The sequence below is a fragment of the Uloborus diversus genome, chromosome 3, assembly GCF_026930045.1.
Source record: "Uloborus diversus isolate 005 chromosome 3, Udiv.v.3.1, whole genome shotgun sequence".
Classification (NCBI taxonomy): domain Eukaryota; kingdom Metazoa; phylum Arthropoda; class Arachnida; order Araneae; family Uloboridae; genus Uloborus; species Uloborus diversus.
The window spans coordinates 137,821,957-137,837,148 of NC_072733.1; the positions used below are offsets into that span (position 1 = coordinate 137,821,957).

Genomic DNA, 15,192 nt, shown 5'->3' on the forward strand with positions numbered 1-15,192 from the left:
ATCAACATCATAATAAAAATATGCTATAAATATATTACAAAGTTTAAGGTTGTACCAAAAAAGTGTCTTTTGCTGAACATTCATCCTTCTTTTTTTCACATAAACCTTTATGACATGTTCACATTTCTATCAAATATTTGGCCATTCTCCCAGGAAGTTAAATTGCTGATGCAACTAGGAGATAAATGTGCCACTGATCTCTCTTTCGTAATGGCGCTTCACTGTGCATACATTTCATTTTTGAAGATAGGGCACACATTTTTAAAAGGTCAAATAAGATAACAACCTTGTTACTGTATGAAAGAAATTGTCTTTTTGGACGACAATTCATCGTTTATTACTTGCAAATGGTGAAAGTGAAGGATATCAGACTCCTTTTATTCTTAATATATATTTACACATATTTTTTTGGAACAAAATTACATGGAAGTGTATGAAACAAATGGAATGGGCATTAGTGGGGTGAGCAAAATAAAATGTCTATCACAGTGCAGTCCTTTAAATGGGAACTAGATTTTTGTGGCAGAGAAACTACTTCCTATTGGCTACTTTGTATGGGCACTGTAAATTGTTTCTATTCCGTGCCATAAAATGCAACAGTAACCATTTTCAGCAACAGTGCACAGATTTATGTGAATTTAACTATGCATGTATATATATATATATATATATATATATATATATATATATATATATATATATATATATATATATATATATATATATATATATATATATATAAATGAATGCATGTATATATACATACACATATTTAATTTATACATATATATATATATATAGTGTTTTCTACATATTGCCTCGTTTCATTTTTCATTGGTTTGAAGTTCAGTAAGACATTTCGAACATCGTACTAATTCACAAAAGGCCCCGTAAACAATGAGACAAATAAACAAGTTTTTGTTCTTAGACAAGGAACACAAAGTGGAAGACTCAAGGTCAAGGCTACTAAGGGTAAAACTGGAATGCCTTCTAAATTTTTAAAATAACTCAGAAGCATGCATTACAAAGGCACTGGAAGTTGCACATGCAATTGGTGAACATTTGATCATGAGACAATGAAATTATTCAGCAGGGGGATGCAAAGAGGGGATGAACAATAGTAAAAGACTAGGTGCATCCATAAGAAGGGCCAACTATAAAACAAAATGGAAAATATCTTGCCACTGTTTGGCACCAAAATTAACATAATGAGCATGGGCTCAGCTCACTAGGTGCCAGCATTTTATGAAATAAATTTGATTCTACTTATTTTCACATTGCATCCGAAAGCAGGCTGGCATTAATGTCATGAAGAATTGAATTTCTTGAAGTCCTGCACACAATTTATCTTCAGTATCTAAAAGATTCTTTCGTTCATCAAGAAGTTTCGTTGCTGTCTAGGAACTGAGGGCAACGGATGAATTGCACCCAATCGCCCCTCAGAGGGCATCCTTATTTGCATAGAATGGATGATCCCAACAAGTGGCAGCAAGTCCTTTAAACCGAGCCGTGGCAATCGGTGAAGGTTTGACAAAGCACACTGGGACATTAATGATGTCACACGTCCACAGATTGCCAATAATACTGTCATGCTTCTGACTCTCCACTCATTATTGCATGTACTTGCTCTAATTTCAAGGCCAATTTGTTCTTTCGTGAAAATTCATCCTCTTCTAAAGTTTGCATCAACTGAAATAAATAAGTTTAGATATAAGTACGATTTAAAAGTATTTTCAATCTAAAATGTTCAAAAAAATTATTTTCAAGCTGCAATATTCTAAGTAAGCTATGAATGCGACCCTAGAAGAAGGGCATGTGTTACAAATTAAAATTTTTGTTTTTAAAAATTCTTCTATGACAGGAAGTACCAAATATTAAAGAAGATTAAGGGTAACATGTGTGGCGAACACCCGATCTTCAACCCCCCCCCCCATTTTCCATCACAGATCCATTTGATTTCATTAACTTAAAACTGAATTAATAACTTTCTAATCTGAACTTTGAGATTAGAATCAAGCGATACTTCGAACCGCGAACTGTGCGTCGTAAACTCCAGGATTATGTTTTGTCGAAATTTTATGAATATTTTATTTCCTTAATTGTGAATATAATATGTAAAATAGTAATATAGTTTAGTTGATAAAAGTTTCATCTAGTCCTTCTTCCCAGGCCTCTAAGAGAGAAGTTTCAGGAAGAATTAGCAGACCTGATGATGTAGAAAAGAACAGTCAAAAGGTAGCATTAAGAAGGTAAGAATTTTTCGATTTGCTTACTGAATTGAAATTTTATATTATATTATTATTTTGAATGCTATTGTTTATGAAAACACATGCCCTGTATTCAGCTATACAGTCGACTCCCGCTACAACGCGATCCGACTTATGCGAAATGGCTATAACGCGATTTTTTCCCCGGTAAAGAATTTCATTCCTAACGCGAATTCTTCACCCGCAACACAAAAATTTTCCGAAGGGAATCACGTTTTTTTTCGTGAATGGAAACTTCATCCCTTTGGCATCACTGAGAGCGGAAGTTCGCACACCGTGCTAGTCTAAACATCGCTTATACAAATAACTCTATACTCCTCATTTTCCATTTATTTTTTTCATTCTATATGGGAAAGTTAATGAAATATAATGACACCTAAGTGCGCTGTTTCATTTAAAGTCTGTGAAGATAGAAGGAAAAAGAGCAAGTTTCAACAACTATAGTGCATTTGTTTTTCTTTTTTATATACCGTAGTGGTTTATTTTACCTCTTCCTTTCCCATTGATCATTGATTTTGTGTATCGTAGCAGTTTTTTATGTTAAATAAAACTTTTTTTTAAATACAATAAAAATTCAATTTTTTATTTAAGAAACAGTAATGTATAGTTAAAAAATGGTTTTTAACAGTTTGAGGTGGTGTTTACAAGTGTCTTCAATCTTATAGGTATGTTTATAAAAGTTTTTACACATACCGTTTTCACAACACGAAATTTCAACTTACGCGAAGGGTCTTGGAACGCATCCCTCGCGTAAGTCGGGACTCTACTGTAAACGCATAAATACACTTCAAATTTAACTAGATGAAAATTCAAAGAAATTAAGCAATAAAACAAGTCAATTACAAATTACAGCAGAGTCGACTTACTCAATGGATGCGTTCCAAGCAGGGTTCGAAAAATCATGATATTTTGATATATATCCAATATTTTCAATCAGTACAAACTAAAGTGTTCAAAATAGTCAATGCACACATCTTCAAATCACTCTTTATTTTATTATAAAACTATTACAATATGTAGACTTAAAATTAAGGTTCTTTCATTATTAATTTAGCATCAGCTATTTTACTCATTTTTTTTCTATTAGCTAATTTTACAGAGTTATATGATTCAGAAATAAAAAATATGCATTAGTCAGCGCACAGTCATAAGACTTTTACTTTTTTTTCTGACCGATGTTTAATATTTAACTAAGCATTTTTAATATGAATTAAAATTGTTACATTACTGCTAATAAAAATGAATATAAAATATGCATATTACTTTGCTGTATTAATGATGCATTAATACATCATAGAAATATAGTACACTACTTTTTAGTTATTTTTAATAATATATGAACACTATCATTATGGTTAACATAAATTTTTATATTGAAAATACCGTAGTTGAAAAAATAAATGTCGAAAATATCATGATCTTTTCAAAATAAATATTGGATATATATCATGATATATATTGGCGAACCCTGGACCCCTCATGTAAGTCGAAATTTCACATAGGGGAAAAGGAAAATCAATTATTTTTGATACTTGTAATGTTTTAAACTATTTCTTAACTATTCTATACAAGTTTTTGAAAATTATGAAGCTAAAATACATTTTTAAGACTACAAATTTGAAAAAATTTTGGGGGGTAAACCCCTGGACCCCACATTTTTTTGTTTTTTGTACATTTGCCCACTTAAAATGTCTTTATAACACAAATGTAGTTGTTTCTGAAAATTGCATGAACTACTTCACTACTACTCTACTTATTTTACTCTACTACTTTGTAAGTAAAGTACTTGTACAGTTGCAAGAACTTACTCTACTTACTACTTGTAACTACTTCTACTACTCGTTAGAAATTGGCTGACTGAAAGGAAACAAAGAATAGTTGTGAGGGGAATCATCCTAAATGGAGTGATGTTTTAAGTGGGGTTCCTCAGGGTTCAGTTTTAGGGCCTCTCTTGTTTATGATTTTTATGAATGACATCAATGAAAATATATCTGGAAGCATGAATCGTTTTGCTGATGATGTAAAAGTTATGGGGATTGTAGAAAATGAAGAACAAGTAAAGCAGCTTCAAGAGGATTTAGATCATATTACTAAGTGGGGTATGGTAGTTAATATAAGGAAATGTCAAGTGCTACACTTAGGTCATGGAAATAAGCGTACAAGTTATTGTTCACAGCGTTCAAACATTAGTCAGGCAGAAAATGTTATTGATCTGGGTATCGAATAAATCAGGACTTCAAGTTTAGTCATCAGTGCAGCATTGCAAGTAACAAAGCCAACAGAATGCTTGGGTTTATCGATACATCTATTTCAGGGCTGTCCAACTGCAAAGAACCCGCGGGCTAGAATTCCGGTCACCGATCACCTGGCAGGCCGCAGTTTGAAAAAGTTGAACAATAACCTCTTACATTTTATAAAATAACAATTATTAGTTGAATTATTAAACATAAAACACTGAAACAGAAGGATTCTAAAACAATTTGCTTAAATTTTAATGGGAAAACTGAGGCTGATCCGCCTTCTTTACAAGGGAAGGAGTGTCAACATCGATGTTTGTCGTTGCCAGCAGAAGAAGGTCTATCAATGAACTGTCAGAGAGAGAGAGCTCCTGTGACAATTTTTGATAAAGTTCATCGCTGAAAAAGCACTTTCGCATAAATATATGCTCCCTAACGTGGAAGTGACGAGAGCAAATTCTGAATTTCTTTTTCGAAATCAACAAAGGCCGTAGAGTCAGTGAGGGGGGGGGGGGGTCTGCATTTTTAACCAATTGCAGAGAGGTTTTGCTAATCTGAAATGTTTCTCTCTTCCCTCCCTGTCACCCACCCCCTGCCAACTCCGCAAATCAATACTATTTCTAGGAATTCGTTTGAACACCAGCGTGCAGGGTAGGACTGTTTGACCTTGACCTGTAAATGTCCTGTACCTTTTTCTCCCAAAACAATGAAAGGAGTAAAAGAGCGATCAAGAGGAAATTTCAGGGACCCCAGCTTGATCAAGAATAGTAGTCTTGGATGCTTCTTGATACCATAAAATGTCGAAAAAAGAAATATGCTGAATAAGTAGTTGGCAGGGCACACAATATGTGTTCGTGGGCCGCCATTTGGACAGCCCTGATCTATTTCAAACAAATCTAAGAAGGTTCTTCTGCCTATATATAGGAGTTTAGTAAGACCCCATTTGGAGTATGCTGTGCAGTTTTGGCCACCTTATCTGAGAAAGATATTTCTGTATTGGAAAGGGTTCAAAGAAGGGTAACTAGACTAGTAAGGGGACTTTCAGATTTAGATTATAATACCAGGCTTAATAGGCTTAATATGTATAGCATGGAGCAAAGGAGTGTCAGAGGGGACATGATTCAGTTGTTTAAATTTAAAAATGAATGATGTTAATGGATTAAATTTTTGCATGGAAAGCAGGATGAGGGGTCACTGTTTTAAGCTATTCAAATCTCAGGCTAACCTGGAAATTAGGAAAAACTACTGCTTTAGTAGGGTTGTGGGCACTTGGAACAGCTTACCGGAAGAGGTGGTAATGAGCAAGGGGATGGACAGCTTTACGAGGGCCATTGATCTTCATTGGGAACTAATAAATTGACTAGGACAAGCCTAATGGGGCCAAGAGCCAGTTGCTGGTCGTCACATTTGTATTTGTATTTGGTAATATCGTATATACTCGTGCATAAGTTGATAAATTTAGTACGAAAATGAGATTAAAGGTTAGAGGGTCAACTTATATGCAGGGCAGAGCTTCAGAAAATTTTTCCCAAACAATTTTCGGAAAAAAAACGCTCGAAAATGAACTTTTTTTCGATTTTAGACAAACCCTTTAAAGCAGATGCTACAAAAGTAAATACTTACACAATTTTTGCTATAATCAGAGTTCATACTCTATTTGGATGAAAAAAATCCATGACTTTTCCCCCAAGACTTTTTCATGACTTCACAACCATTTTCATGACCTTGTAAGTTGTTACACGAAGAGAATAGTACTATTCAATATCAAACTTGCCAATTTTTTTGGAAATGAGCATTAGCAAAACTTCTATGTAAATGTCACTACATCATGGACGCACTTACTTGTGATTGAAAAAAAAAAAAAAAAAAAACAGGGCAGTCTTAAAGAACTAAACTATTCTTATTTGTCTTCATCATATAAATTTAAGTAAAATAAAAATACAGTGAATGAAATATAATGATGCTTAAATGTCTAATATTTTTTTCATAAACAGACAGAATGATGATGGATGGGACTGAATTGAGATCTTAATTTTCTAAAACCTTCCACAAATTGAGATAAACTCGCATAAATTTAAAAATAAAGTTTTTACGAGAGACGGAAACAAACTCAGATGCAACTGATTTGCGTTTTTTGAGTGGGCATGGCAAAATCAAGACGGTGCAAGATCCTTACTACAGAATATAAAATATTTGAAGTGTTGAAAATAATGGAACAATTCAAACTGAGTGATGTCCAAGCAGTACAATCACATTGCAAAAAAATACGTGCAGCTGCTACAGAAGTGGATGCAATGAGATTTCAAAATTCAGATTTCTTTTTGTGATCATTTTATTTTTTAGCTTTAATGCCTTTAATGTGCAATACTGTTAAATCATTCAAGATTTCTAATGCTTTTTTGCTACTATTACATTCTCTTTGCCGAGGACATTTTCCCATGACTTTAAATTAATTTCCATGACTTTGAATGAAAATTTAAATTTTCCATGACTTTTCCCAGGTCTGAAATCTGCTTATTATTTTTCCATTACATTCCAGGACTTCCATGACCCGTACGAAGCCTGTATAATTTATCATTGTTTGGCTGTGAAATGAAGGCTAAATAATTACAGTAAACTGCCGACTATACTATGCGAAAAGTGCGGGAATCGCCGTATTCTCGAGTTTTCGCGATAGACGCGAACTAATGCTCATAGTTTTAAAAAATAATATAACATGGCTACAGCACAGAATTTTATTGGCATTTATTCAAATTAAAGCAACAAGTATCAGAAATTGTAAGAGCGAAATCGAACCCTTTAAAAATACGCGATCACAAAAGTGAACCATTTTTGTGGAAAAAATAATAATCGGACGTTTTTTAACATAAAAATGTTAGTTATGTTTCAATTTCCTCCTTTTTTATATTCAACTCAAAAATACAAAATGTTTACACTCAAAATTGGTGGCAAAAAAGGAATAAGTTTCAGAAAGTAGGAGCTCGACTTATATGCGGGTTTTCCTCCTAAATGTAGATGGGTCGACTTACATGCGAGATCGACTAATACGCAAGTATATACAAAGCAAGCAATATTGAATTTCAGTCGAAAATGATTGCTTACTTAACCTTGACATCTTTTAGGTAATAACTTTTTTCAAATACAAAAGTGATAACCAGCAAAAGGCTCTGGGCCTAGCTAGGTTTGTCCTGGTCAGTTGACCAAAACTCAATGAAGATCAAGAGCTCTCTTAAAACTATCAATATCACTGTATGTAAATACTAGTATCTATTCCATTTTCATATGTAGATGCATCTCTTATTCCTTACCAACAAATATTTAAATGGAATTATTTTTGAAAGTTAATCAAGTTCTCAAATGATAGAGTTATTTCATATCATTGTTCACAGTAAAAAAGGCAAAAGAAGCAGTACAGTAGACTACCTTTATAACGTTGACCTATATAACACAATTCTCTATAAAATGCACAACTTTTCAGAAGTAAACAAGAAGTTTTTCAGTTTAAAAATTACTCTTTTGGCTTCAAACAATACAATTCATTGGAAAATTAAATTTTGGAAGTTTTTCATCATCCCATTTTCATTTAAAGTTTAAAAATAATACTTAGTATTTACATAAAATAATACCACATTTTTCTTGAAAATACAGCAGCTGTTATGCAAACCATGAAGCTAACAAAAATGTGCAATAATGCACTTCCTTTGATTATGAAACATTCTTATTTCTGAATGACAATATCGTCGCCTCAGAGCAACAGTAAGATATCTAATCCCAGAAATAACACTAAGACATCTTACTGTTGCTCTGAGAAAAACAATACTCCCCTTTTTTTTGCAAAACCTCTGGTCCCAAGGTGTGTGTTATAACAGTCTTCTACAGCAGTAAAACATATGATTGAGTTAAAATCTAAAGTGTGCATGCTGGAAGGCATAGACTATCTATCTGTCTCTTAATTTTCAGTGAAGATTCAAAGCTATTTTGAATCTATTTACACCATCAATGCTTATTACATTAGCGAGGCATTGTTTTCTAATTCTGTTGCATTAAAAGTGCTTCTTTTATTCATGTTTGGCAAAGATTTACTGAACAAAATTTTTGATATAAATGTAATCCTCTGAATTATACCAGAGAATGAATTTAAGACTATAAGCACTTTCTATCCAAATAAATGTAAGCAACAGAAAGACTTTCTCTGAATATCCTTTGCTCTGTTATAGAAAATAGATATATAATTGAAATTCTCAATTTTATAAAGTAAGATGTAAATAAAATATGCATTTAAAAATGGTTTCGGGGCTTAGAAAATAAAGGGATTAACTTGACTGTGCTTTCTGAATTTTGTTATAAGGAATATAATATTTTGGTTAATTAATTTATTTAAAAATCGACAAAATGATTGTGATATTTTTATTTTGTTGTATAGTTTGAAATGTTTTATTGCAAAGTAGTAGATTTTTTTTTTTTTTTTAACATGAATCTTCATCTTCGAAATTTACACTAGGTAGATTATCTACTATTTTTGTGCACATATTTGTTTTTTTTTCAAAATACAATAACATTTATTTTAGATCATATAATACTGAAAAATTATTTATTTTAAATATTTTGAGGCCTTAAGTACTTAATTTTGCCTCCATAAATTTAAAAGAGGGAACCCAATAGTTGGCTTTTTGTTTCAGTTAAAATATCCTAAAAATGTTTGTTCATCAACGACAAAAAACTGGTTAAACTTTAAATTCACTTAACTTAATAATGCATGCAACTAAGATATATCTTTTGAAATAATGAAGGGCTTCTTAAAAATATTTGTGAGAAAAGGAGAGGACGGAACCTTAGCAAAAATACTCCTCCTCTTCATGAAAATAACTACTGCAAGATTTGATTAATATCTATTTAGAATTTTTCCCTCTAAAAAATTCAGAAGCATGAAAATATCACATTTGAGAGGTTCATATATTTACTAATATAAATTATACCAAGCAAATTACTAAGCTGATTACCTGATCATTATATTTAACTGCATAACTGTAGAGTTCATACAAGGCTACATTCGTATTGAACTCATGTGCATGAAGCTGAAAGAGAAGCAAGAGCTATTAATAAAACATTATCACATCAATAACATTAGTTTAGTACTAATGAATGCCTTTGTAAATGCAAAGTCATTCATTAAATTTGACACTGATACTAAATTAAACATCATTCTTTGCCCAAGTCTCCAAAATATTCTATATATGTTGGAAATGAATGACTACTTCAATAAGGTAAATTAATGCAATATTTTTAAAGATGTTTAATCATAAAGTGTATTTAAAATGCTATTATATTCGTAAAATCACTTCATCACAAAAAAGGAGTTACTAATTTAGAGGATTACAATAAAAGTCATTTATTTGGGTTTGTTTGCAACAAATAAATCAATTTGCAAGAAAAACTCGCTTCAAAAATTATAAACTTAAAATTAAACATCAGCACATTCCAGTGGAAAATCAATTAAACATCCATAGATAGCTTTATTAAAATTTCCACTTAACATGGGTATTATAATGTAAGGTAAAACTTATGAAACGGGCGGGAAGAATTAAAAACTAAAAAAAAAAAACTTTAATTCAAGTTTCTATTTTCAATAAAGAATGGATCTGATATTAAAGATCATTTTCAAAGTAACAAAATAGTTTGTTCTCACATGTAATATTAAAATTCTAGATTAATTCCTTTGAAGAATTTTAACCTCATTATTTTTAAAAGAAAAATTTATTGCAGAGTTATTGGGTAGTTCAGTAAGTTCTTGCAGTTTTGAAACAGATGGTGTCACCGGAACCACTTGCGCTAGTTTTTGACAGTGAAGCATCTATATACAAGAACTATAACCAAGCTTAAAATTCAGTGCATGTTATTTCACGGAAGTGCAAACAACTTCATATCAATTTTTTTGAAAAAAAAAAAAAATCACCAGTATTTTTGAGGAAGCAGTTGAAGCTCACAGAATTCTTGTTTAGACTTACGGTGATCATGCTCTGTCTAAAACAACTTGTAGAGATAGATTTAAATGCTTTTAAAGTAATGATTTTGATCTTGCAGATACAGAATGTTCTTGAAGACGAACAATTGGAAGCATTACTTCACGAAGACTTATGTCAAATGCTAGCTTAACTTTCAAAATCATTAGGAGTTGATCACACAACAGTTTTGAAAGGTTTAAAAGCATTAGGAGTGATGCAAAAGTAAGGTCTTTGGGTGACGTACCTGTTCAAACCCAGAGATGTAGAACAATGTCTTTTCCCATGTTTCAGTGGCAGAAAAAGAAAGGATTTTCGCATCGTATCCTGACTGGTGGTAAAAATTGGATACACTACGATAACCATAAGCATGGAAAATCATGGGGTAAACCTTGCCATGCATCAACATCCTAAGCAAAGCCATCCATGGTTCAAAGCTGCTGCTCTGCATTTGGTGGGGTCAGCTGGAAGTAATTTGTTATGAGCTGCTTAAACCAATTGAAACCGTCACTAGAAATTGCTGCAGATTACAAGTGGAGCAATTAAAATGAGGATTGAAGGGAAAAACACTCGCTATACAAACAGAGACATGACAAGTTCATTTTGCAGCATAACAACACTCTGCCACATGTTGTAATACTGGTTAAAACCTACTTGGAAACATGTGGGAATTCCTACCTCACCCACCTTATTCACCGGACATTGCCTGCTCTCACTACCACTTATTCCAGCCAATGACACATGGCCTGGCTGAGCAGCACTTCCATTCTCATAAATATACCAAAAACTGGGTCGACTCTTGGATAGCCTCAAAAGACGTGCTGTTTAACCTGTTGTGAGATTCAAATGCTGCCAGAAAGATCGGGAAAAGTAGTGACTAGTGATGGACAATATTTTCAGTAATATGTTTTTTTTTTATATATAAAGCATTAAAACAAAAAGCAAGAACTTATTCAACATTCCAATAACTCATGATTCTTGGAATGTTGAATAAGTTCTTGCTTAGAACTTATTCAACATTCAGAAATAATCATTGCTTTGTCATAATTCTTAGACTTAAACTGATAAAAAGCCTTTAAAGCTAATTCCCATGAGATGCAGCCTTGGAAATTTATCAAACAAATAAATATAAAATATAATTAAATCTAAAAGTATAATAAGATATTAGTGTGATTGTGGCACACATCATGTTCTAACATAAGATTTTTGTATTGATAAATATAATTTTTATACCACTAACAAATTTATTCAAGTAGCCACTTTCAAGTTCACTATTCAAGTAGCCACAAGAAGTGAGCAAAGAGAAATCAAGTCGCAGAAAGAAACTAGTAAATAAATAATTTCATGTAGGAAATGTTCTTAAAGTTATCTTTTAAAGCACTAAAACTTAAAGTGTTACTAAAAAGATGTATCACCTGAGTAGGATGAACCCATATTCAAAGCATTAATATTTAAACTTTTATATTTGTTTGTAATTGATTTCAAACCAATATTTAACTTGAATAAACTACATTTTCAACCAAAAAAGTTTCCAGTTTAAATAAAAGGAAAATATACCCTAGATTCTTCTGCAAGCATGGCATTCATGTCTTGATCACTTATTGCTGGCATCAGTTGTATGTCTTGATAATATCTATGAAAAAAAAGAAAAAAAAAATTAGAGAATTCAGAATAATTTCCAATCATATTACAGTAGACTCCTGCTTAAACAAACCTCCAGTTTGACCAGTCTTCTTTCAAAAATCGAAAAACTAGTTTAAAAAAATCATAAAATGTTTATTATATAATTTTAAAAAGCTTAATTAAACAAGGAATGCTCAGTTAGTGGTAACACATTCTCTAAACAATTACAAAATAATAATGAAAAGCGTTCTAGAATATGAGTGTGGGAGTGTGGGTGGAACGGACTGACTGGAATACAGTTCAACTAAAGAGAAAAACATGGAGACAAGATTGTGAACTTTGCAATGTACTAGCACCTCTTCTCTTGTGGCAAATACAGTCCAGAGTTGCAACACTCCTTTCTGGTGTGTCGGAGTCACCAAAATGGTCTCCATGATGTGGTCATCATGGGCATTACACATGCATCCACGTTTAAAAGTGAGCATGTAGAAGCAAGTATCCCACTCATAATAAGAAGAATGGTTGCAGGTGTGAAGGATAAGAAATCACAAAATGTATTCTGTCCTATGGTGTTCAAACATTAAATTGGAACTGTTTGTTTCGCAAATTTATTTAAAATGACAAATAGTGTGAAACAAAAACAGTTGGTAGATTTCAAGGACAAACAATTAGATGTCTTAAAATTTTCAAAAGTAGTGTGAAAAATTTTGAAAATTTTCACAAAATACAGTCAATAGACACGTTTACAAGGACCTTGTAACCTGCATGGACCTGCTTTGAACCACTTTTCCGGTAATGTGTTCCTGGTAAATGTGGATCTTTCTTCCTGTTGCTACCAACTGGAGTAAAAGCAGGACTTTTACCTAGAATGCATTACCTGAAACGAGTTTGCTTACTTGCTCGGTATCGTCGCTAAGGTAAAACCGCTTTCCTGGATACAACCGAACAATCTCTCTTCACATGTGAAAAGTTAATTTTTGAACCCCTTTTTTTTTAGTTGGAACAGTGCAATGCGAGGTACAAAAGTCTCATGTAAATGCGGCTAATTAAGACACTTCAAAATGACACTCGATTACGATTATAGGATTTTTCAATAAGGATAATGTGGAACATTTCACCTAGAATTATTAAAATACAGCTTGTAAAACATTTTTCAACTTTTGATTCTGGTTCATTCAAATTTAAATATATGTTGCTTTAGAATTCATGCTGAAAATTATCATATTCTTACACATGATACTGGTTGAAAATACAATAACACTTACCTTTCTACCCAGTCTTTATAAATAGGTATATCTTTGGCATAAAGAAGTTTACTACTGGGAGAATCTTTTCCTAACCTATGTTCAGAAGTTGAACAAGCATCCATAAATGTTTGGGCTACCACAGAAAGACAAGAGTCCACAATATTTGTCTTGTATATATCAAACACAAAATTGGGATTTTTAATAAGATTCACCCAAAACCTTAATGGTAAACTGAAAAACAAAAATAAATAACATATTACTACTTATAAAGTGGCACATTTTGTTAGCTCCTATCAGTGTACAAATTTAATTTAATATTTAAATTATACTCTCCTTTAGAAATTCATGAGCTAGAGAATTTTTTATATACACTGTTATATATACAGAGGTTAGACAAAACTATAGAATCACCTCATTAAATACTTGTTTGCAAAGTAAGGCCTATTTTACCAAAATACGAAGATAGTGCTGATGTTTTCCCATACAAACCCCACCTATGTAACATCATAAATACGCTGTATTAGTCAGTCGTTGTTGAGCTCTGTTTCAGTGAAGGTGTAATTTTTATTGCATCACCTCAGATCTGACAAACTTGAAACTTGCTTAAACTTAGGGCCTGCAATAAGCATTTGCCACCAAGCCAAATGCGATTAAATTATAAATTTGGAAAAACAAACTCTATTTGGTGAATGTATTGGTGACTAGAAAAATTATTCGGAATTTCCACAGGAAGAAAAGGTACTCCCTTTGATCCTCAAAATTATAACTTAAAAGATCGTTAAATTTCTGCAAGAGAAAAAAAAAAACGAGAAAGAGTCATACTTAAGTGAATGGTGCATCTTTAAAATAAGTAATTGCTTGCATTTTATGTAAAAAAAAATACTTTAATCACAAATTGAAGTTCTGCAGAAAAAGTTGATTAAAATTTGTTAAAATTAATCTTTGGCTAATTCACTGACTAATAATATGTAATGTTGACATGACATTGACAGCGTAAAAGAAGCTGTAAGTACTATGCCGTCAACAAGTCATTGCCAATTGTTTAAAATTTTAAACAATTAAAACTTTTTTTTGCTGATTTTTTTTTTTTTTTTTTAATTTAAAGGAAAATAGTTTCGGGTTTTAAGTCGCTGAGATTTTGCGATTCCGAAATTGGGGTCTTATTAATGCATGTATAAATATTATAGACTTATAGTAACAACCTTTGTATATGAGTGAAAAAATAAAATAAAACATACTAAATTTGCAAAGGTTCTGTAAGAAATAACAGTTTACTCAAACCCTGTTTTAGCTCTTAAACATTTTATAACATTAGCAATGTGTTCAAAGCATAGTATTCGATAAGCATTCAATTTGTTATTGAGTTAAGGAAGACATATATATACATTCCAAGAAATCAACCAAAATATTACATACCTGTTGGATTTCCACGTATGAACAACTTCTGGGTCTGAAATTGCATGATTTAAAGCTTGATCATCGAGGAAGTCAAACATATATTTAATGGCAAGGGGAAGTGCACTACCTCTATGTGCAGTTGAAAATATTGTTTCAAACAAATCATCCACAAATTTTTGCAAAGTACCCTGTAAGAGTTGTATGAAAATATTTAAATCATGAAACTTAAGTTACATTGATAAAAGCTACATCAGTCAAAAAATAAATACATAAATAAAAGAAAAATCTACTTAAATTTGAAAAATCTTCTTACACTTAAGATATACTGGTTAAAAAAAAAAAAGAAACAAGTAATATACTTTGAAAAATACAAGACACTGTTTTAACGGATGTAACAAGGACTAGTGGCAAGCAGATTAAA

General features: G+C 32.0%; 1 protein-coding gene across 1 annotated transcript in view; it reads right to left on the reverse strand.

Annotated features, from left to right (window-relative positions):
- Positions 1-783: 783 nt before the first annotated feature.
- The window catches only part of LOC129218625 (plexin-A2-like), a 536,492-nt gene continuing 522,083 nt past the window's right edge, over positions 784-15,192 (reverse strand). Inside the window, 5 exon segments of the mRNA XM_054852946.1 lie at positions 784-1,689; positions 9,505-9,579; positions 12,061-12,136; positions 13,392-13,604; positions 14,790-14,959. Coding sequence (XP_054708921.1) covers positions 1,588-1,689; positions 9,505-9,579; positions 12,061-12,136; positions 13,392-13,604; positions 14,790-14,959 — 636 coding nt within the window. The 3' untranslated portion in view covers positions 784-1,587.